At 37.4% G+C, this 24,102-nt stretch overlaps 1 protein-coding gene across 3 annotated transcripts in view; it reads left to right on the top strand.

Annotated features, from left to right (window-relative positions):
• CFAP58 (cilia and flagella associated protein 58) overlaps nucleotides 1-24,102 on the top strand; it is a 56,053-nt gene that overhangs the window by 7,252 nt on the left and 24,699 nt on the right. For all 3 annotated transcript variants that reach the window (XM_027648265.1, XM_027648263.1, XM_027648262.1), the window contains 11 exons: nucleotides 1,243-1,399; nucleotides 3,397-3,591; nucleotides 5,767-5,904; nucleotides 8,032-8,191; nucleotides 8,422-8,504; nucleotides 9,684-9,875; nucleotides 13,804-13,965; nucleotides 16,794-16,940; nucleotides 20,392-20,532; nucleotides 20,887-21,110; nucleotides 23,142-23,253. In XM_027648265.1, coding sequence (XP_027504066.1) covers nucleotides 1,243-1,399; nucleotides 3,397-3,591; nucleotides 5,767-5,904; nucleotides 8,032-8,191; nucleotides 8,422-8,504; nucleotides 9,684-9,875; nucleotides 13,804-13,965; nucleotides 16,794-16,940; nucleotides 20,392-20,532; nucleotides 20,887-21,110; nucleotides 23,142-23,253 — 1,711 coding nt within the window. The remainder of the gene's footprint in view (nucleotides 1-1,242; nucleotides 1,400-3,396; nucleotides 3,592-5,766; nucleotides 5,905-8,031; nucleotides 8,192-8,421; nucleotides 8,505-9,683; nucleotides 9,876-13,803; nucleotides 13,966-16,793; nucleotides 16,941-20,391; nucleotides 20,533-20,886; nucleotides 21,111-23,141; nucleotides 23,254-24,102) is intronic.

Below are 24,102 nucleotides of genomic sequence, written 5' to 3' on the forward strand. Positions count from 1 at the left end.
AAGATACTAAAAAACAGAGAGGTCTTTTCTGCCTTTTACTTTTCTCATGAATACACATTTATTTGTCCATGTGTTTATGCAGTGAGCAAGTACAGAATCAGGCTCTGAGTGAGTTCATTCAGCATTGGATTAAACTGAGAGATCAAATAAAAATCAATATTATGCACTTTCTCAGTATGTGTCATATTGTTTTATCTGACTAGCATTTCAGCATACTTTGTCTTAGAGAATAGGATACTGTCAACATTTTCACATTTTACAGCAGCAAGGTCAAGTCAAGGAAGTGGGAGACTTGATTTCTTCTCTGTTCCTAGCTTTGTTATAAGGCATTAACACTTTCTATGTTCTTGTTTGTATACACTTTCCCCTCCAAGAGAAGTGCCAGCAGTAGACCACCTGGGTCCATGAGAAATCCATTCCTTCACCATTTGTCCCTGAAATGTTCTCAACCTCTTTAACAGGTTTCCTTGGACCTAAAGGCTTGGTCATTAAGTCTTCCCTTGTGTAACTTTCCCTAAAGGCATCTCTCTCTGGCTGTTTTTTGCTTTTTCTTGCAAGAGGCAGGAGCCATTACTTTGCCAACACCTCACTCCTGTTTCCAGCTCTTCTCAGGCTGCTGTGACCTGCCTACTTACAATTTCTTCTTCAAGTTCTTTCTGTATTACCCTCAGTTCTATGCTTAAATACCCTGCCCAGGGACAAGGCCAAGAGATGAGGTAACTCCTTTGCAGGATTTCAGCCCTGAAGACCCTATTGTCTTTTAGAACTATAAGGTTGCTTTTTACGTTGAGCTTGAACCCACAGGGCTTAGACTTTCTTTCATATTGTAAATGTGTCAAAACAGAGAGTCAGTTTTATTCTTATGTTATGTGACTGTAAGACATAACCTCGTTAGGTGTCCAGTCAGGTGAACTGTAGAGGCACTGGTATTTTTAGTCCCTAAGTAATTTTGTAGTGAGCAGACAAGAGGGAATTTTGTTTCCTGCTACCTTTTTGGGAAACTGAAGGTTTATTGATACCTGTGAGAATGTTATATATCAAGAAAGAGTGATTTATTGGACTTGGTTGATGGTGATGAGTATCATAGTAGACAAAGCATATAATTCACTTGACCACCAGAGGAGTTTAAAATGAAACAAATTACTTTTAAACTCTTGTTTCTCACAAGGGTCTTGCTCTGGCATAGGAGAAAGAACAGAAATGGCCTGTGACACTGCTTGATTATTATTTTCTTCCTTCCAGTGTTGAGGAACTGCTAGAACTTCAAGAAGAGGTAACAAAGGAGCGAGACGAACTGTTGTCAGAAGTTGTGAAGTTACGTCAAAGTCTTGCTGAAGTCACAGAGCAGCAGCAGGAAACAGAGAAGGCAAAAAATGAGGCAGAGCAATCTGTTCTGCAGGTCTGTACCAATCACTGGGTGGTGATTTTTAGGCTTTGTCCTGAACCTTTTGCCACACCTGCAGTTGATCTCCATTGACTAGAATGGTCTCTGTTCTTTCACATCTCAAACATGAGGAGTGCTTAGAAAGGAGTCTGTTGTGAATGATTTTTCTGTACTTCCAGACTGTGTCCTTTACAAAGTGTATTGTCATGTACCAGCTGCTTCTGTAGCTTCCCAGTACCCTGAATGAGGCCAAGGTTGCTTTGCCTGAATCAGAGTCATCTTTCTTACTGGAGATGTGCAGTGGTTTTTGAATTGTAGATCCTTATGCCTCTTGGAACATAGACTGGAATGGAGACCCTTGCTGTTGGCAGTGATTGCCATATGATGCAATACCATAATTTCTAAGAATGTTTCAAATTCTGACTTAATATTAGATTATTTTCTCTGCTACTCCATTTGGGAAACTTTTCCAGAACCTTGCTTTTCTAATGGTTAGAGAGCTCCTACTTTCTTCTTTACACTGATTCTGGCCTACTGTTCTTCACCTTAAATTTTTCACCTCACCTGTGTCTCTGGAGAGCAGTCTTATTCCATCTTGACTTTAAGTTAGGCTTTCTGTTTTTCTGACCATCTGAGTAGACAGTTGTTCTTTAGTGATCAATATGTATAGCTTCCTTTAAATGTGTATAGCAGCTAGAGATACGGAAGGATGAGGATCTGTAAAATAGCCATTGAATGGAGAGAAAGTAGAAAAGGGTGGAAGATGGTATACAGAACTCTGATACATCAAATATAAAAATATAATAATGAGGAATGAAAAAAATTAAACCAGAATATAAGCAAGGGCTGGAGCAAGACATCAGAAGAAAGGAGGAGCAGAAAAGAATCAAAGAACAAAGAAGAGATAGAAAAAACATTTGGCTTACATTTTTTTATTAATCACAAATAAGAAAGTAATGGTCAGTCTAGGTTTCATGCCCAGAACTTGTTTCTGTTTCTAAAGTGGATGAATGGGAACGTATTAGAAAAGAATATAAAATCTGTGTTTTCTTGACAGCATTTTGGACATGGGAGAAAAGAGAGAGGATTGAAACTCCTGTCACAACCTGTTGAATCTTGTCAACCTTAATCTTCTGATACTCACTTCATCAGCCCTTAAATTTACAGAATTGCTGCAGCATTTGTAATCACCTCCCATTCTCCCAGTATGGAATTATTCTCCCCTTCAGACTGCTTAAATGACAATGTCTTTTTGAAGATCCTGTTGAAGACCTTGTCAGTTCTGGTAACTTTTCCTCTGTGAACTCAGAGGGGAGGAATCCTTAAGCAAAGAACATATTTCAATTGCTAGTCCTTGCTGAACTTGAGTATTTCCATGTGGATCAGCCCCCTGCATCTCTTCTCTGCTGATTCTGCTCCATCACGTTTTTGGGGAGAGAGAGAGCAGAAGTCATGAGACAGTCTATTAAATGTGAGAAAAAGCTCCTCTTTTAAAGTTCCCACAGAGGAACTTTGAGAGCAGAAACATTGAGATCAATTGTGAAAATGAGCACTGGTCTGACATGTCTCGCTTTCCTTTAATATCAGTGTAATAAATGTTTCTGCTGGTGAGATAGAAAAGTGAAAATCCTTGCAATACAACATCAAGCCCTAATTAATTTTAATGCTACATTCAGAAAGTACCACTTATAACAGAAAAGACAGTGCCACTGAATCTCCAGAGGAATACTTTTATGTCTGAACTGTATCAGACCCTGCCGTGTGGGTGAACTGACTGGTGCTTAACAAATTCTTGTCATCAATAAATAGGTTCCCTCATGCAGAATTTTTTGTTCAACCATTAGAGAACATAATTGTTTCTGAGGGGATCCGGCATATTCCACGTAGTAGTGGGTACAGTAATATAGAAGCTGTTGTTTCCAAAATCAAGCATAGTAAGAGTGGTGAGAGGACTTGTTTTCCTGAGTCAAAGGCAGAAGAACTTAAAACAGTTTTCTTCTCTATTATTATAGCTTCAGCAAGACATCCAGCTGCGTCAGAATGAGGAACTACGAGAGGCTCGAAAGAAGGAAAAAATGGAGATTGAGCTGACAAATCTTCTAGCTGAAATGGATAAAAAGCAAGGTGAGATCCAGAATTTACAGCAGCAAATAGAGAGAAGCAAAGAGGAACAACTGAAAATGGAGGTTCATCTTAGAGAGCAGAAGGTAGGGTACATGGCACACTGGATTCATCAGATCTAAGATTACAGTCAGATGTTTAATTAAGTAGAAAATGGATTTTCCTGAAGAGAGAGGGAGGGAGATTATTTTAAGTTATTAAATTTTAATAAATATTTGTTTTTATATAAGTACTAATTTACTAATAAATAAGTATGTAAAGCTTGCTAACAAATTTCAGATAGATTTCCTCACAGAAATCAGTAGTGGATTGCAATGGTATTGTTAGAGATCATCTTGAAAAAAATCACAGCAAATGAGACATGTGAAGAGCATGAATGATCTAATGATAGTAACAGAAGACTGCCAGGCTGGACTTCTGACTGTATTACCAGTTTTGCCATTGATTGTCTCTAGTGGCACTGGTAAAAAATTTTACCTCCATCCCCTTCTCTCTTCTTTTTCTCAATATTTTTTATCTACCTTTCAAGCCTGCGGAAGAGTTTTGTGGAAGGGCAGAGAACTGTCTTCATAAACCTTTTTGATTGATTTTCCTCATACTGTTTCTAAAAACTGTATCTGGAAATGTCCTAACTTAGTGTTCTGCAAGTGTGTGAATTTTCAGGTTTTCAGTCCATTTCCCCATTTCCCCCAGACTTTGAGAAACTCTCAGAGAAGCAATTTAAGTAAATGGCAGGGTAGATCTCATCCCTGTAAACCAGTCCTACCTCAAGGGAAACTTCCTTGTGAGTTGTGTGTATCTTGTAAATTTATGACTTTTATGGCTTTTTCTTCCCTTCTAGTCCCTGAAATTGTGAAGAGGTCTGTGCCAATTTTTTGTCAACACAGAGTCTTAGTAAAATACTTCACATAAAGAGATACAGAGAAGACTTGATTATTTCTCTGAATATCACTGATTTGATGCAGCTTTTGAGGGCAGCTCCATGATCTGCCATGACAATCACATTGTATATACAATTCCTAGTTCTGTTCCATTCTTCCTCCTTTTTATAGTCCCTTTCAACCATTCAAAGCACAGATTTTAAGGGCATTCAATTGTCCAAACTGTCCTGGAAACCAGCAGTTCACATAAAGTGCTGTGCCTGGGCTAATTAACCAGACTTCTGCATTTGCCTGTGCTGGCTTGAAGGTGTCTGTGGAGGCCCTGCATTGTCTTTTCCTAGAAGTCTGTCCAACAGGCTACCCAACTGTGCAAAAGTCAGGGTAGAGATCTGCAAAAGAAAGGGACACAGCTATTGCGATGTCACTGGGTTATTGTTTGTCAGCTGAATTGTAGTTGTCTGAGATGCCTGCTCTTATTCCCATGAAATTTCTAATAAAATATCTGTTCTTGCGTGACAGTGATAGTGGTTTGATACAGCTGCTATAAGCTTCATTCCAGCCCTGTCCAAGTCTCAATAAAAAATTGCCTGAAGCAGCATTATCCTGACATTTACACTACAAGAAACAGTATTCATTGTTTTTACACTAGATTCTCCTTCTCCTCCTTTGTTGTTTTTTTAAGGGCATAATACATACCAGCTTCATCAGTTTATCACGCACTAATGATTGAAGTGAAAAATATGGTGGTTGTTCTTTCCTCACTTGTATCTGTACTATCTGCAAGTGATGTTCCATCAAGCAGAAGAAAAGACTTGTATCTCCAGTATTGAAGAATATGTTCCCTATAGAAACCACAAAACTGCTGTTCCAGACGTTTGACTGAAGACAAATTAAAGAGGAAAATACTTGTGTCCTGGTCTCAGCAAACCATGTAGCCAGAGAAATGTTATCAGCATATTAATGTAGGATGCTTGCTCATAAAACAGAGCTCCCCTGCCCTCTGATGATTGAAGTAATTTGAATCTCGTACTCATTTTCAGTAATTATATGTAGCAAGTTGTGTTACGTGATGGTTGCCAAATGCCTAACAAGAAGTAAAATATTTATCTATCGCTTGCAATAGAGACCTGCTAAGCTTCCAGAAAAAAAAAAGATACTGAATGTGTTATTCATTAGAAATGATAATTTCCCCTAGTAAATGTGAACATGTATCATATTTCACATTAGTAATTTCATCAGCAGTGAAGAATGGTTTTTAAGCAGACAACAATCTGTAACAGCTTTTATCTCCAGGGAAGATGGAAGGTTCTGTCTTCATGTATATGCAGATATTATAATGAGATTTAAAAGAATTAATAGGATTGTTCTTTAATCTAACAGAACTTGAATGAAAAAGCTAGTAAGGATCTTGAGCAACTTAAGATGAAAAATCAGAAGCTAATGCAAGAGAATGAACAGCACAGTGCGATGTTTGATGAGGTGATGAAGGATGTCAGCCAGAAGACAACACAACTAAAGGTAAGTACCAGAAGGTACATCCATCCTATCAGCCACATCACTTCCATGACAGTCTTACCACTGGATGGGGACAGGGATGACTTCAGTTCTTGTCTTTATGGGCAGTTTTGGAGGAAATCTGAGGAGTTTTTAGGAGTAGATGTGCCTGACAATTAGTGCCATTCTTTCTATGGCAGTACCATGGTCATGGTAGTCTCCAGGCATCGCACCTGGCACTGTAGGACCAGTAATGCTGGAGGAGCTGTGTTTCGTAAAACACATAAACCAAAATGCTCAACACACTGTGTTCATAAAGGGCCTGTCACCCTTTTGACAAATATAAGGTTTGACTGTGAGATTTTCAAATAAGAGCAGTGACTTTCTTACAATGATTAACCTAATCTGACTTTTACCAAAACCCATTGAAAAATGTTAATATATTATAATGAAGGTGTTCTGGATGGCTTCCACTGAAGGGAATTGCTTTCAACACTAAAATTTTCCCTTTCCACAGTAGAGGAAATTAAATATAAGTAATCAAGATGGTGTTTACTTTCAGATCTAAATGGTTTTCTTCCCTTACTTCTCATTATTTAACAGTCATTTCATAGAATTCAGAAGAGGTGAGTTTCAGTTGAAAAAGGATTAAATGATTCCTGCATGTGCTTTTTAAGGTACTTTGAGAACTCTTGTGATAAAAGGAAATGTATCTATCTACCATATCTTGCATTTTGTATCATCATTGTGGTTAAAATACTAAACGTGAGAAAAGTCAGGTAGAAAATAATTTCTAATTGAGTTTTAGTCAAGTATAACTAATTCACCTAAATAAAAAGTTTGTTTGCCAATAGTGCCTGTTAGTCAGAATGATAAACTAATCGCTGACAGATTAAAAGCTCAGTTCATAACTTATATAACACAGATGATTCTGATTTGGATCTTAAATGGAGGATGGCTTGTTTTCTGTTGTATTTTTTTAGGCAAACTGAAGGACATTTTTCTTACCTATCTGAAAAAAAATTACTGTCTTTTCTGGGCTATCCAGTTTTATCATTACTTCTACCAATACCATAAATGTTTAAAACTTTACAAACAATGTGCTCAAATGAGACTTACATTTGGGGCTCTAGAGTGTCAAAGGATTTTGATTCTATGATCTTATCCTGATTTCAAGAAAACTTTTTAAGTCATGCACCTGGACTTCTGGGAACAAAAAAATAGAAGCTACTGCCCAGTTAGTAGCTAAGCCAATTGCTAAAGCTTTTGAGAGCCCCAGTCCTGATGTGAGATGCAGTTTTTGTAGGGACCGTGTTTGCAGTTTCATCCTGCAGTGTACTGAATGCCTCCACTGTGGTATTGGGCAACACGAACTGTGAGGGTACTCTTAAATCTCTTGAAGGTTATTGTCAGTAAAAAATGAAGAGATTCACATCCTCCCAGAGGATACTTTCATACCAGGATTCCCCATCTCACAGAATCTTACAGAGGCTGTAAGTGGAGCACTATAGTCTGTGATGGCTGTAAAACCCAACAGTGGCCCTGAATTATACAAGGAAGTTATATTTACTTCTTAAAAGCAAAAAGACTGACTCCTGTTGTGATTATTGGATGTGTTTCCTGGTAACCAGTTATGCAGGGTTTTGATTGATTATTTTTATCTCTGTTGTGTAGCATATGAGATGAACTCTACGTTTTGCTTTTTCTTTAAAGACAGAGGTTATAAAGGAGATGGGAATAACGTGCACCTGCTACTTAGGGACATGCAGTCAGACCACACTACAGATATCTTTCTTATCACAGTCACTGTGCCTATTACTTCAAAGGAAATTAGAGCTGGCTGGAGTTAGTCTGCAGGACTAATTGGGTAGTGCTGTGTGAGATTTGCTGGGGATTAGCTGGGGATTCTATATTGATCATCTTCAGCCCTTAAGTGTAAGATTGGATTATCATTTTCCTTTCCCTAGCTGGTTTTGTTTAAAAATTTTTTAATATTGTCCAATTAGCTAATTATCTTCTTGCAGGTGACTCACAGCATTTATATGTTTACTTCCTGAATTTTGTGAAATAAATATATACCAAGTGCAAAAGCATTTTCTTCTTTCTTTCTGTGGATGCTTTCTCTCCCCTTTCCTTGTTGCTGTTCTGTAGGAGAGAGAAGATGAAGCCACTCAGATGCGCCTTGAAATTTCAAAGCTGAACAAAACGAGAGATGTTATCCAGAATAAGCTGCGTGCTGCAGAGGAACAAAAAGTTGATGCAGAAAATGAAAAAGGCATGCTAAAAAATCAAATATCCAGACTGGAGAAAGGTAGGTGCCTAACAGATGGGTGGGTCTGTCTTCTGAGTTTTAATAAGTTTTCTAGATACCCAAATATGTATTAACATCATTAGCTGATACCTAAGGTTGTAAAATCTGTTCACAGCTAATAGAGCTGTTTGTAGTCAAGGCTTTTAAAGAAGTCCACTGAGTTGTTTCTGCATTTTTAACAGCTGTACACTTTGAACCCAGGATTTATTCTCTTTCCTCTTTTTCTCTAGAGTTGGAATCAGCCAAAAAGCAGTCAGAGATTGACAAGAGAGCTACAGATGGGCTTATGAGGGAAAGGGATATGCTAAACCAGGTGAGTGTGTATTGGTATCACTGATAAACCTCACAGCTTGATAATAAAATACCTTTAGTTTAAACACTCAGAACACCACAGAAATGTTGTGGAATACATAACGTTAAGTTAAAGCTTTCAGATTTCTGTGAGCAGTTGCACATACTGCTTCTTTTCTGTGCATTGAAATAGTGGTGGTATCTGTAAACACACAGAAAATGTCTAAGTTTTAACATATAAACATGTAAACCATCAGGTACTTCAAAAATATGACATGTGCTCACCTTTACTGCAAACCCCATTATTTGGTATCCAAAGAGTTCATTGCATCCAAAGAGTGTGCTTTTACACTCTGTAGCATTTGAAGTTTAACATCAATCTAGGCAAGCTAAGTCTTTGCTAGTAAAGGAAGAAACCAAAGTGTTGATACACCACGTAGCAGCTTGGCAGGGTATGTTGGTACTAGTCCTTGCTTTTAAGTCCATTTCTCACACTGGTCATTTCCTATCAGCCCAAGGTTCTTGTACTGCAGGATAGCATCTCATGTTTATGGGCATTCCTGAAGTGTAATCTACTAAATTCAATGCCAAAAGATGATTTCTGAGGTGCTTTATTTGGTGTAGGTTCATTGTCCTGTGTCTTGACTCTAGCAGAGGCTCAGATTTGGCAGGTAACAAATATTTGTTTTGTATAGGGAAAGAAAGTTTAAAGTCAGACCAGAAGTCTGATTTTGTAAAGATGATATCTTGGTGTTTTCTGTTTAATCATTATGCATAATTTTAAGATAAGCTTAGTTATTTTCCGCCTTGAAGTTTCTATTTAATACATGAGAAGGAAGAGTATTTGGCTTTATTATTAATTTTACTGGCTATTGGCATGCTTTGCATTCAAAATACCTTAAAACTGGTAAGGTTTTTCTGGTCATTAGTTATATCCACTTGTAAACAATCCTATCAATTTTTTTTGTAACACAGACACTAGTGTTTTAACTGCAAATCAGAAAAAGCTCTATTTAGCAGCTGTGCTAGAGATTTTGTTTTTAAATCAGATTTGAGGCTCAAGTGTTTCAACTGAACAAATTAGATAATGGATAATAACATTGGAAAGTCCATAATCCACTTTGACAATGGCATGCTTTTGTCATAGTGGTGACGGTATTGCCTTTTCAGCTCAAGAGTCATTATTTTTTGTTCTCTGTAGAACTTGATCAAGGCTACAAATGCTACTCAGAAGCAGATAAATTTGGTGAAGCTCCATGAACAGTCAAAACAGAACTTGGAAGCAGAAATACAAAATTATAAGATTGAAGCTCAGAAACAAAGGAAGATTATTTACCAATTGGAAAAGGAGAGAGATGGCTTCATCAATGAAACCAGTGAGCTCAAAGAGAAGGTAGGAACAGCTATTTGTGCAAGAATTTTTTTCCTGTCCTACTCTCAAAACTCAATTACTCTTTGATTGTCCTGTCTTATCTGCAAAGGACCTTGTTTTACATACTACCAGTGTCCTAAAATTGAGGCCAGTGCTCAACATCTTTGTAAGAGGCTTAGCATTTTGAAGGATTACTCCAAGTATGTAAAAGTATCTCAACATGTTCAAGCTACTCTGCAAAATAGAAGTTTTCCAGGAGCAACTGCAGAGAAACACTGCATAAAATTTGTGTTGCCTGCTGCTCATTATTATGTATAAATTTATTCCTGATGGAGTAAACTCAGAAACATGATTTTAACCTCTTCCATTAATTGCTGACTATCACACTGAAGAGCCCTCCAAGAAGCTAATTGATTTACTGGGATTAGCTTTCAAGTGGTTTCAACTCACAAGTTATTTGCTATCTTTCCACTTTAAAGTTATCCTTTCTAGCTTCAGGTGACTAGGGGCTTTTAAATCATTTTTGAATGGTATATGCTCCATTGCCTGGAATACCTCATAATTTCCTTGGAAATAATATTCCATGAAAGTGAGATTTGTCTTTGTTGCAAAGTCATATTTTGCATCTTTCCCTCATGGTGCATTTCTAACAGGATAGATATGAGTTAGGAACGTTGTAAACTAGGGCCAGAGAGTAATTCATAACACTCAGAACTACAAGACTCTTTCTTGTAGTTCTGGTTAGGGTTGTCCACAATATTTTGAAGGTGAAAATAACAAATGTTTGGTTATTTACTTTGTCTTTTCTTCCCCTGCCACTTTGGTTGCAAATTTTCTGTCACTTCTTATAAGGCAGAGGCTCAGTAAATGGCTTATGACACTTGAGCTGTTTGTATAATGATGCCTGCATTGTGGCTGCAAGTTTCCAAAGGACTTGGCTCACTAAATTCCTGACTCAGCTTACAGGTGAGGAGCAGAAGTATGAGCACAGAAGTCTGTGAGACAGTAGTCTTGTCCTTCAAGACAAAACACAGGGTAGAAGAAGGACATAGGATCAGGATTATTATATCAACTAGGTAATATTTGAGTTTGCTGTTTGATCTATGCAACTTGAGTATGGCAAAACTATGAGAGTCATTTCACAGCTGGTGGGGAATGAGGTACTGATGGGCAGTAACTCTATGGCCAGTCAATGTCCATTCATCACCATTTACCACTAAACTGGCTTTGCAGGAGCTTGCTGCACATCTTTGGAATTGTGTAAGAGTGGTAAAGAGCCAAACCCATCCAAGTCCAAAGATTTACCCATGCTGGCTCTGAAAGCTGTCTGGTTATTTATAGCAGGACAGAATCTATAGAACTGCAGAATTCCTCTTTCAAAATCATCATTTACTAGTAACTGATGAAGAGTCAGCAAAGTTATATCCACAACAGTAAAATATTTTAGGGGTGAGAATTCATCCATAGGTTTCTCTTCTATCTATTGCTTTGGCTGACTCCTCACTTGTACTATTTTTAAGTCAGTGTCACTTGTTGAATAGTCTTACTTGTAGATTAGCCAGCACGAGTGAGAAAAAAAATTTGCTCTTTGCTATTTGTCGTGTATTGCTGACCTGCAACTGTTAGTAGAATATTTCCTTTTTGAATTGAAATTCTTAAATTATGAAATGTTAGTTTCTCTATGGAAGGTATAGGCTGCTTAAAAGGAGGCAGTGAAGTATATCTTTTGCTTTCATCTGAAGTGTCCCCCACTGTGTCTTCCGAAGGGTCACAAAACCATTCTCTAATTGTTGTTTCTTCTTCAAATAAAACGTTTTAAAATGTTAAGTTTACAGTTAACAGCATATCCAGGAAACTGAAAAAAAATATGTTTCATTTTTAAAATTAACATAATCTTTTGGAAAACCTCATGTTCAGTGGGCATATCATTAAGGCCATGGCAGCATTTGTCAGAGTGCTTAAAAAAGGGTAAGCAAATAAGCTCAGCACCATTACTGAGGTATTGAGTAGGTTCATTGAACTAAGCAGGTAACCAGCAGTAAATGATAGTTAGGTGTACAGATAAAAAAGCTATGAGGATACAGGAGAAAACTATGAATACTTAATACTTTCTGTTAGCTTTGGGCCCTCCTTGCCAAATCTGAGAGTAGTAGTGTGCTATCGACTAAATAGGAATTGAGGATGCTCAGCCTCCCACGGGGCTGTGTTGTGAAACACTGCATGTATCTTTTCTGTATTTATAAGAAAGAATTATTTGGGTTTAATAATTCCTGAATAAGCAGAGTCAGCATCCAGCCAGTGAGCACAACTCAGAAAACTTTGTCCATAGTCTTATTTCACTTGTATCAAACACAAGTAAAACACTTACAAATGCAGTGACCTACTTTCAAATCTTGCTCCAGCCTATGATCACCATAGTGCAGGTAGAAAACACGCCTTATTGATTTCTTCTCCATGCTATTACTATTGGCAGCTTGTGTCAACAGAAAAGAAAAAGGCAGGAGTAGGTTATAAACTAGGACTGTGGTTTTGTATTGCATTGTAAGCAGTTCCTGGGATCATCTGAAGTCAGCTACAATGTGCTGGAATTGTACTGCTGCTGCTGTAATAAAATTTTTTGTGTTTGTCTAGCTATCCCCTATCTTCGAAGTCAGTTGGAGGTACCTGATAGAATGTTTAATTATTTAATCCTGCCCCACGGTTAGGCCTCACAGGCTTTACACTAAGCAAGGGACAACACTGTCCACTGCAAACTTTGCAGTTATTGACTATTTGATGCAAACCTTTTTTTTTTTTTATTTCCCCTTGGATATATAAACATGAATCTTAGCCCAAACTGCTGCCTTCACAAGCAAAGTCAAGAGAACAGGATATGAACTGCAGCTGGAAATGGACTTCTCTTCTGGATTTTGTCCATGTGGTTCCTCAGCTTTTACTTTAATGCTTGATCTTTTTTTAGCTTAAGGGATGGCATTGTTTTCTCCTCCGAATTAGTGAAACTGATAAGTTGTTCTTGATGTGTGTACTCCTTAGTTTTCTTTTTATTTCTTTTAATCTTATTTAATTGTAATGCTGAATTCTGTGTGAATTCTGCTTGCTTGAGCTCCTCAGTTTTCAGCTTGGTACAGCAGGAGAAAAGTTCTTATGTTTCAAAAAAATAATTTAGAAGCCCATCATAATGATTAGCAACTATTTGTATTTTTGTCCCTCTAACATAATAATTATTATGTATTATCATGGTGGTAACTGTTCAATAAAGGTGTGTGTAAAATTTTGTTTATTGATACTGCATGTGATCACCTTCTTTCTATAGTCTACAATACTTCATTCTCTTTAAATAATCTTTACATAATTATTTCTAGTCTGTGATAGAAACAACTAATAGTGGTTATCTTCTTATTTAGACTAGGTTACATTAACTGAGTGTCTTATTACAGTAATTATATATCAACAGTTTATGATCATCAGCAGTTTGTGATCATGTGTTTGTTAAAAAAAAAAGATGGGTTGTTAGAATATAGGAGTACATACAGGGCTTCTTGAAAAAACATACATGTATTAATTCATCTTATCATACAACTGACATCCAAAACAACATAATTTACAAAATCTAGGTTTGCTTTATAAATAAACTATTAATTTTTTATTGAACCTGCTCAGTGGCAATATTTTTTTTCAGTAGCTTGTTTTTAAATTAAATATGTGCACATCTGTAAGTTTTAGTCTTGAACAAAACCTAGATATCAGATTAAAACAGAATATTGTCCCACATAAGCAATCCCGAAAGGTTAAACTTGTATTTGGACTGAAGTGATTTTTAGCTGTAGCTGAAACTGCTTATCACAGGGATTTGAACTTGTCACCTTAGAAGAAAATCGCAAACTTTGCCCTGTCCTTTTAATATTGTGATGGTGGTTTAATCATGTTAATTTCTTTCTTTCTGCACCAGGTCCTCCATCATATGAAAGATCTTGAAATATGTCAAGTACAGATCTGTGACTACGAGAAAGAAGTACAAGTGCAAATGATTAAATTAAAACAGCAGCAAAACATTTGTGAAACTCTGAGAGAAGAGAGGAGCCTGTACAGTAAAAATTTGATTGAAGCTAAGGTAGAAGGATGTGTTTTTGCTCATGTTTCTCTCTCTGCTCGTTGGGTTTTTTTGATGATTTAATTTTAATTTGTTGAAAGGAAAGCTCAGTGGATCAATGACAGAAGTGGTTTCATCATCCTCATGGGTTTTGGGGAAATGAATGTTTTAGGTCCCTGACATTTTACCTACACCGTTTGTATTTGGACTGGAAATAGAAGTCAGCAGTCATCATGTGGCAATATCCCTACTTCATACCATGCACTGGAGCTTTGGAATCTTGAAGCCATTCTGGCTCCACTCTGTTTCATCCCTTTAGGAGTTGTATGCATGTATGGGAGATGGGGTACAAGGGGAATAAGATTGCCTCCTTAACCCTGAATGTGTATGCACATTATTGTGAATAATGGTTTAGAAAGCAGAAGGAACACTTTCTCAGCTGAAGTGGAATTTTTTGACAAGAACCAAATGCTTCTACCTTGCTTTATCCTCTCAGAGACTGTCATTTTCCTCGGGAAATGATTCTCTCCATTCATGTCTCCTCCTTGGGGATCCCAATAACAATACTATAAGAAGGGAACAGACCAGTTAAGGATGTATCCTGTTATTCTGATGTAAAGATCTAAAATATTACACAAATGCTGTTGTAATTGGCAGAGATTGGGACCTTGGGTAGCTGTGAAATATTTACAGCCCTGGGTTATTTCTAAATAAAGATTTATGACATAAACATATATAGTAAATTAAAAATTTATACTTAGGTTTGAATAGGTAGGTGTTTTGCTTGAAAAGCAGATGAGAGTGAACTGTCCAAGTTCCTATCCAACTGTGTACTGAATTCTATGAGGAATGAACCATTTTGCCACTTATGTGGGAGTTGTTACTTGATCTTAATCAGCCTCTCATCAGTGGATGCAGTGTTGGAAATCTTGCTGCTCCCAAACAATCTCTCAGAAGAAATAAGGTTGAAGAATTGCAATGCTGATTTTTTAAAAATAATTTTTATTTTAAAACATGGAACATAAATTTGCTTACTTATAAAGAAGGGCAACTGTGTGCTGAGTTAGAAAACGAAGCAGCTTTTTTTGGTTTTGAGTGTTATGTGGTGGTATACACTATGTTGTTCACAGTTCCAGTTGTCAGAGGCCAGTGTTTAGACTTTAATAGCTTACTTGGCGTACTGCAAAACGTTTTTAGCAAGTCCTGTGTGAGAAGGCTGACCCCAGAAGATCTTTTGACCAAGGCAATATGCCAGTATTATGTGTAGCAATGAGAAAAACAGCCATTCAGTGTTCAGTAACAGGTCAACCAGTCATGAAACAAAAAAAAAGAGGGTTGCTTTAAACATTATGGTAATTTCTTTTTCTTTTTGGGAAGTAAAACAAATTTGCACAGGCTTGTTTATATAAAACTAGCTGTAAGTATTTTTAGATTGCTTAATTTGAAATGATCCCATTATGCCCACCTTGCTGGTGGTCTCCAAAGTACTATAACGTTCAACTCAGTAAAATCTCCTGGAGAAAACATGCTGGCAGTCTTTTAATATGAGATATACCCAACGTTTTCATCCTTGGGGTTTCTTTTGGTGTTAGGAGTTCATTTTTTTAAGCAAGCTGTCTAGAAGACCAGCTTGCAAAATTGTGTGCTCTTACTGTTCTTCATTAAATAATGAATTGAGAATGTATTTGGGTGTATGCCTGGGCACTATATGTTAAATCTGTCATCTTTTACAACTGTAAGGATATTTATAGGCTATGTAGCAAAGACAGCCTTTAATAAGCTTTTAATAAGACTTTTGCATTCACAAGAGTGGCTGAACATGCACAGTTGGGCCTAATGACAAATTACTACTAATCAGCACTTTCTCTGTACTGTTTGCATGAAGATTGCCGTGACTCAAGATCTTGCTTAGCTATGCTAAACACTTAATGCAAGAAAACATCACTCATTTGTCCAGTCCTATGGTGGACAGTGTTGAGAGAGCTTTGAAAACCCTGGTTTTGTATTGAAAGAGGATATATTCACATGAAAGATTATCATGTCTTCTCTGTGAGCTTCTAAAGCTACTTTCATTAGATCCAGAAAAGCACGTCTGTCTAAACACTGAATTTGTTAGTTTCCATTTCATGTCAGAACAGGTGCTGTCACTGTGATGAAATGAAATTTCAGTTAATTTTCTACAGGCAGGCACCTTTGTGCTGTGAGTAGAAGTATTCCTGTTGACCTGATCTCTCTTCACTGCTACCAGCCTTTTTACACTGTGTTTTGAGTTTAAAATATATGCTAAATATTCTCATACCAGGGACTTCTCAAACTCTGAGAACTCTTTTCCCCCTTGCACCTATGTGCAAGCCAGAACATAGGCAAAATGGAGGTAAGCATTTTCTATTCTCCCTTGCAGCCATATAGGTATCTCACTGCTGGGTATGTTCGTTTGCACAAAACCAGCTTCTCTCCAAAGATTTGTCCCCAGCTGCATACAACATCATTGAAAAACACATTACTAGAAGCATGAAAACAGATGGATATGATTGACTCGTAATAATTCAGATTGACTGCTTGTTCTTATAGTATGTCCCACACTTTAAATTAAATGGCTTATTAAACTCATAATTGATGGTCATTATTTTTGTCAGTGTATCTTTTAAAGGCTTTTTTATTGCAATGTCATGCTGGCATAATAAATTGTCATTTAATGAAGCTGTTTTGGTCTGTTAGATTAAAAAGTAATGTAGTAAGTACAGCATGTCTCCTCTCTTGCACTGTGGCTACATTTTCCAACATCTAAACAGCCTGAACTCCCCATCACAAATAAGCTCATTTTAGTGATCACACTTTCTGTTTGTTAGGATGAGATAGCGGATATGAAGATGAAACTGAAAACTTCAACACGTCAGCTGGATCAGCTGAAGGAGGAGCTCAAAGACAAAGATGTAGCCCTTGAGAAAGCACATCTAGATCATCAGCATTCAGAGGAGGAGAAGGAATCATTGAAAGTAAGACCCTTTACACAGATACCTTCCTACAAAGAGTAGTTGCCATGATTTCACAGAACTGCATTATGTTCTGGTCTGTCGTCGTTGTTTTGTTGTATTTTACTAAACTATTCTGTAATTGAAGCACAAGACCTCAGTACACTTTAGAGATAGTAGTTGCACAAATCTTCTGTGTATCTGACAAATTTAATCTCTGCCTATAATTATCAAAAAGTCCTGAACTGTCTGTTGGAAGCTTTAAATCTCTTGGTGACTGAACATTTTTTACTAAAAAGTTCCATTTTGCTTTCAGAAGAGTGGATTTTGGCGATAGCCTGATTCTAGCAAACTTTTTAATATGGATCCTTGTAATTCAACTTCTTATTTTTAAAAACGTCTTTTCTCTCTGCAGTTTTTAAGTGTAAACCCCATTATATTACACTCCACAATGTTGTATTTCTGTGTAACTAGCAAGCATTAGTCTTCTGAGAGTTAGGCAATGCCTTTTAGTAGGTCCCTCTGCACAGAAAGTTATTTTAATATTGTGATATAAAGCAGGAAGAATCTGTTGTAAATCAAAGGAAATCAGAGCTTGAAGCTCTGGTTCTTCTAAGTGCTGGCTGCAGCCCAGCCTTACACAAGCTATTAAATTTGTGGTGATATCTCAACCCAATTTGCTGTGCTCTGGAAAGATTTAAGGAGTTAGTGTCCACAGAAGCTTATTTTTAATCTTCACTAAGCACTAGAGAAAAAAAAACAATACCAGAGAAAAAAAATACCCCTCAAAAAACCTGAAAGTCCTCTGTCACTTTTCACAATGTTTTCTTTTGTCACTTTATTGCTTTGCTGCAATGACTTCTTGAGTTTTCAGCCCCTCTCAGCACATTACAGTTATGACAAGATGTCAATGGGGCTTTGTAAAAAGGTGATGAATTTGTGTTCCTGTACCTGATCTGTCTCAGAGTTGTTCTATCGGCGATGGAGAAGTCAAACAACATCTCATTTCCTGTGTGCAGCTTTCTGCCTTAACTAGTTCCCAATTCTGTCTCATCACCTCAGAACTGTCTGCCATTTATTTGACAAATATATGATTGTGCTACATGGTTTACACACTCAATTACTCACTAGCAAGTTTGTCCATAAATTGACATGACATTGCTGACTAGCTGCCAGGCACTGTGGTCTTCTTACCCGAGTGTCACTGCTGAATACTAAAACAGAAGAGAATTCAGAGGGAGCTGATTGTCACAGGCACAAAAGAACACAATTATTTGTGTTGCAAGCCAGCCTCCCTTCGTCCTGATTGCGCTGATGTGAAGGAAGTAAGCAAGCTGCTCCTGGAAATAAGTTTAAAGAATGTACTAAATAGTGGAGAACTGGGATTCATAGGAATGAGATTATATAGACATTGGATTTATGCTCATCTCAGATGGCATAAAGGTCTTAAAAATCTGTCATCATGGTAAATGAAACAGAGGACACTTGATCCAGGCTCCATTAAAGCCAGTACAAAACCATCTTTTGGCTTCAGTTGGCCTTCTTACAGGCTTGCAGGTTAGAGTGGTTTGATGGAGCATCTGAATGTTGGAAACAATCTATCTATGGCCCTCCAGACTTGACCTGCTGGCAAGTCAGGCTTTTTTTGTAGATGTTTATGTGTATTTTTTTTTTGTTAGCATTTTCTAGAAGTCTGGATATAAAACCTCTGCCTTGTTATTTCAGCATTCTGTGTTCAGTTATAACTTTTGTAAAACTCATATTTTCTTTTGACCTCTAATACCAGTAAAAAACCCTCTTCACTTACAGTAATATTTCAGAATCTAAACAAGAATTTAGTTTGAATTTGGTTTGAGATACTGGTATAGGTCCTATATACATTATTCTTTCTTGCTGACTGTTCTTCAGTTCTTACAAATTCTCCAAACTGAATTCAAGTGAGCTGTGCTGATTTACAGCCATTTCAGACCTGATCATTTTTCTCCTTGCCAGTGACTGTGTTTATTCATTTACTTTTCTCTTACCTAATGTACACAGACCCTCCTACTGTAGTTTTCAGCATATTTAATCTAACTGAAAATCCTGTTAGCTTGTTGGGCTTTTGTGTGGCTTAAAGTATTTATGTTCTTTACTATACAAGGCAGTTCAGATTTATTTTAACTTAGTGCATTCCAGTGAGGAGATTTGTTTATATAAATGTTTACTGCCAACATCTAATGCCACTTCTTGTTTACAATTCATATTTTTCTGACATAAGGAGACCATAGAATTTTGATATATTAAAAAAAATACTATCCAGCAGTACCGAACGCATGAGCAGTTTTACATTTGTAGACAGCTTTTGCACAGTGTTGATTGCCTTTCAGTGTGAAGTGGCTTGCATTTTCATTCAGCTGATGTATTCTGATGAATATCTAACACTGACTAAGAGAGATACTCTCACACATATGGGAAAATGAGAATTTTATTAAAGAAAATAAGAATGAAACAAGCTATTTTATTATGATGATGGAACTGTTTCTGTCTTAAATTGACATGTTTGCAGGTGCAGCCTTTATCACAACCTAATTTTTTCAACATTGAATGATGCTTGTTCCCAAAAGGCAGCTTGAATATCATCCTTTATAAGGGCCAGAGCTGTGGCAAAGTCTTGAGTCAAGGCTTGAAAGTTTTCATATCTATGGAAATGGACTGTGGTCAGCTAGCAACCTTGGCTCTAGTTGCATAGCAATGATAGCAACTTCTAATAATTGAAGAAGACCTTATTAGTTTTTATCTACATACATGCCTTGAATGATACATTTTGTGACAGTGGGATAGAATGATTGGGCAGTGTTAGTTTGTTAGTGCTGTGCAGTCACTCTAGCAGTACTTTGCTGCTCCTTCACTTAGGAACAACCTTCTTTTCCCAGTCTTCTTCATCTACACATCCACTAAGCAAAGTGCTAAAGCTCTTTAATTTTGCTGTTCCCTGCCTGGTTGCCGTCTTCTCCACCAATTCTGTTATTCCAGTCTGAAGCCTTTTCTGAGTTGATGCTGATTTTTATTCTGCAGCGTAGATTGTTGCCCTTTTCAGCAAGGTGAACTATCCTTTCTCACATCCCAGACTGACTTTAAAATTTGAATAACAAACTCCTGAAAAGTTTTCCAAATATGACCGATACACTTTTTAAAAAAGTTATTAAATGAGGCATCCCTGAATTACAACTTGAACCACTGTCATAGATAAAAATCCTTTCAAATTTCTATTGTGTATAATACAATGATATTAAAATAGTGTTTACAATATTTCTTTATGGGTCTTAATCCCTGCTTGTCTTGGTGATTTGTTCTCAAAAACTAACAAAATATGTACATCTCAGGAAGCTAAAAGAATGTATGAAATATTTTTTAAAATCCTAAGTCTTAATTGTAGGTTTGTGTAATGTGAAATTATTACTAAGCACAGTTTACCTGCATTCTTTCTCTCCATCAGGCTGAAGTGGCTCAGATGACAAGACAGGCTCTGGAAACCAAAACATTCATAGAAAATCAGGAGGCAGAAGAGAGAAAACTCCTAAATATCATTGCTGAAGCTGATGCAGAGAGGCTGAAGCACACAAAGGAATTTGACAAAGTAGGAATCTCTAATCTGAGTTTTCAAACACCCTGCATTTTGTTTCCTCATTTGTCCAGTGTATTTTTAAGATGAAGATCCTCAACCACTGTGAACATGGTACTACTAAAGCTTTGTAGTGCTTTAAAACCAAAATGTTAAGATACTGAAGTGCACGAAATATGTAGTATATACTGTTCAGGTGACCAAACCCATACAGGGGAAACTATTAGGTTCTTGCCATATTTCTTTTATTAAAAACAGTGAAACCTCTTAATGCACATGATTTTGACTGATACAAATATAGTCCTGATCCTTGGGGATGGCGTGAAGGAACTGTAGCTGAGCTCACTGCTTTGCCCTGTGCCCTTACAGGTGCTCAGTGAGAGACATGCCCTGGCGACCCAGCTTATTCGTCGCAATGATGAAGTGGCTCTGCTCTATGAAAAGATAAAAATCCAGCAGGCCATCCTAAACAGGGGTGAGAGTGAGTACCGACAGAGGGTGGAGGACATCCGAATTCTCAAGCTGGAGATCAAAAAACTTCGGCGTGAGAAGGGAATACTTGGCAAGAGTGCGGCTAATGTGGAGGAGCTCAGGTAGAAAACCTGATAGAATACATTTCCATAGTGACTGCAGCCATGATTTTATGTTTGAGACAGAGAACATGTTTTATGCATGGTAAGGATTTGTATCAACAAGCATTATACCTTGGAGAAGGAGGTTGTTTGGTTTGACCTCTAACACAAACTGGATTAAATTTATAAAACAACTTTTCAGCAATTAAGACAATTAAAATATAGGAAGGAGGAAAGAAGACCTCTTGGCCAAAGTTGAAATAGTTTCCATATTTCCCTTGGTACTGTGAATTACTGCCTACAGAATAAAACTGACAGAAATCAGCACGAAAGGTGTTCATAGTTCAGTGAGCTGCTTAGTGGTACAGTGGTACAAGGCTCAGATGAGTGGAACTCCTTTTTTTTAAGCAATCCACAGGGTATGGGGAACACTTGACATATTTATGACAAACTCCTGCACTTTCAGAGCTCTCTCCTTCCAGATTTATATGCAGGCATACTCTCTTAGAAAGATTTAGTTAAATTTTCATTGAAGGTTGTGTTTCTTTAAAACACAAGTTTAATAGCCTAAACCTGATTTATCTCCTCCTTCTCTGGCTTAATGCTTCATTTCTTTTTTTAACCCTCCTCCATTAGAGGTGTATTCTTTCCTGATGGGAAATTAATGTCATTTTCTGTAGAATCAGTTTTGGTTTGTAAAAAGAGGCAGTTATGTTTTTAGCAGATAACCATCATTCCAATTCTGTGTAGCTACCACAGTTTTGGGCTAGATCTTTAGCTTATCAGTATAATTCTGTGCTTTTCAGCAGAACAAATTAACTTTAGTCCGTGGTCAGTCCCATTGACTCCAGTGGAATTATGCCAGTTTGATTTGGTGAAACAGAAAAGAGAACTGGGCACACAACATTAGCAATTGCAGTTTTCATCGACTGACTGCAGACAGGAATAGGATTTGAACTTGCTGCCCAAATACATTCAGCTGAAAGTCTGTTACTGTATTGAAACTCAGTGATGGTATTGAAGTGTAGTCTGATGCATGCCATGATGGGTAGATCAATTCTTCCTAACTGCAGCAGCAATCACATACTTTAATGAAGTCCAAAACCATCATGAAAACTGCCTGTCGAAAGACTCCATATATCACTTGTGCTGCTAATTAGCTTTCTTGATTTGCCAATTGGAGATGTTTTTTTCCTCTTCCATAACCTTTTCCAACCTCACAGTTAAAAAAAAGGTATTTTACTCTCTATTGAGCTAAATGTAACTCTGAGCGTAGGAGGAAAAGATTCAGTGGCAGGCACATTGTGATTCCCCACCTCCTTTTGACCTTGGAGAACTTACAGGATCCAATCACTAGAATGATCAGGGTCAGACCATTCCAAAAAGCACCTTTTTTCCCCCTGCTCCTCAATCCCCTATCCCCACCATAAAAGCCTAGTTTTCAAAGAATCTTGGTAGTGCTCAAGTAGTTTTAAATTCAGCAATTTTAAATTCACCCCTGAAATTCCTTGAGGAGAGGTAGTAAGAGTAGAAGAAATCAAACTTCAGTTCTGTAAGGAATGGTGTCCATCTTACTTAGACCCTAGAGTGTGTTTTATTTAACAGATTGTATTAGCCAAGTAGATTTAAAAACTTCTTTCGAACACAAACTGTTAGATTCAATACAGTGGTTATTGGATATGACTCATAACTGTTTTGTAGGTTGATGAGCTAACAGTCCTTCTGGCCTTAATGTGAACAGTGAGATCCAGTAGGCTGTGGAGTAGATTCCCCAAGAGTCCCTTTTCTGAGCCATTCTTGATGGAGCAAGTGAAGAGGTCTAAGTGCGTTACCTTATGATTCCACCTGTTTAGTGATGTCAATGTTGCAACTTTTTTGCCACTACGGTGTTGCTGTAGTGGCAAAGTGACTCTTTGTGTTTTCCATGTAGTGCTTCCTGTGCACTGTAGTAGTGCATGAAAGAATGATTTGTTAATGTTCATATTAGTGCCTTGGTCACACTGATATGGTTTCAGTGGGTTATTTTTCTTTTTGTTTTATGCTGGTCTTCAGATTTGAGGTTAATCATATGCAGAAGGAACTGTTAAAGGAACAAACTCGATGCAAAATTTTGGAAGAAGAACTGCAGAAGCCCTTGAAAGTTCACAGATGGAGAAAATTAGAGGTGATGTGTGAGCATTTCATGTTCCCAAAGCCCCTATTACCAAATCAGTGACCCAGCACAAAGCCCATTTCATTTACTGTTAGGCAAATGATGTGGAGGGGCAGGCAGACTGAAATTTCCATGGTGCCAGTGGAATGCTTAACTGCTGAATGGTTTCCTTGCACAATGCAATCAGTGTTATTTTTGTGTCACTTTCTCAATGAAAAATTGCAGAGGGATTTGTAAAGAGACAGTCAAGTGCTAAAGGGAGTAAGAATGCATAAGGTGAATTGAGAAGGGGGTGATTCCTTAACATGGATGATGAGAAAGAGGACAATGGGGGAAAGATACAACCCTACCCTCACCAATTAGGGAGATGTATATGGGAAGAAAGCCAGAATTTGGAAGGGTCATAGAATAGGTAGACTAGAGAATGGACAAACGTAAGTCAGAAGGGTAAATTACATCTCTGAGAAAAGGAAGAGGCCTGCACATAAACAGCAGTGGGCTCCCAAAGATAGTCATTCCAGGTAATGTGAGTTCAACTGTTCTACATAAACAGCTAATCTAAATTTTCACACAATTTGAACCTACCAAGTGAAGGGGAAAAATAAAAAATCCATCAAGCATAGACCAAATATATGAACATCAGTTGGCATCACTGGATATTTTTGATGTAAGTCAGAGCCATCTGAGATTCCACTCTTGCATGGGTCTCTGATCTGATGCCAGCCTGGGTTGCTTAGCTGCTCTAATAATGAGTGGTAACATGCTCAGTCCCTGCAGAAACAAAGCTGAATATTTCGACTGTGCTTACTAACAGAATAGTTACTCTTCCCATGCTGAGCTTAAGTTGAACAATGTGATTAG

This window comes from Corapipo altera, unplaced genomic scaffold (genome assembly GCF_003945725.1).
Source record: "Corapipo altera isolate COAL_440 unplaced genomic scaffold, ASM394572v1 56, whole genome shotgun sequence".
Taxonomy (NCBI): domain Eukaryota; kingdom Metazoa; phylum Chordata; class Aves; order Passeriformes; family Pipridae; genus Corapipo; species Corapipo altera.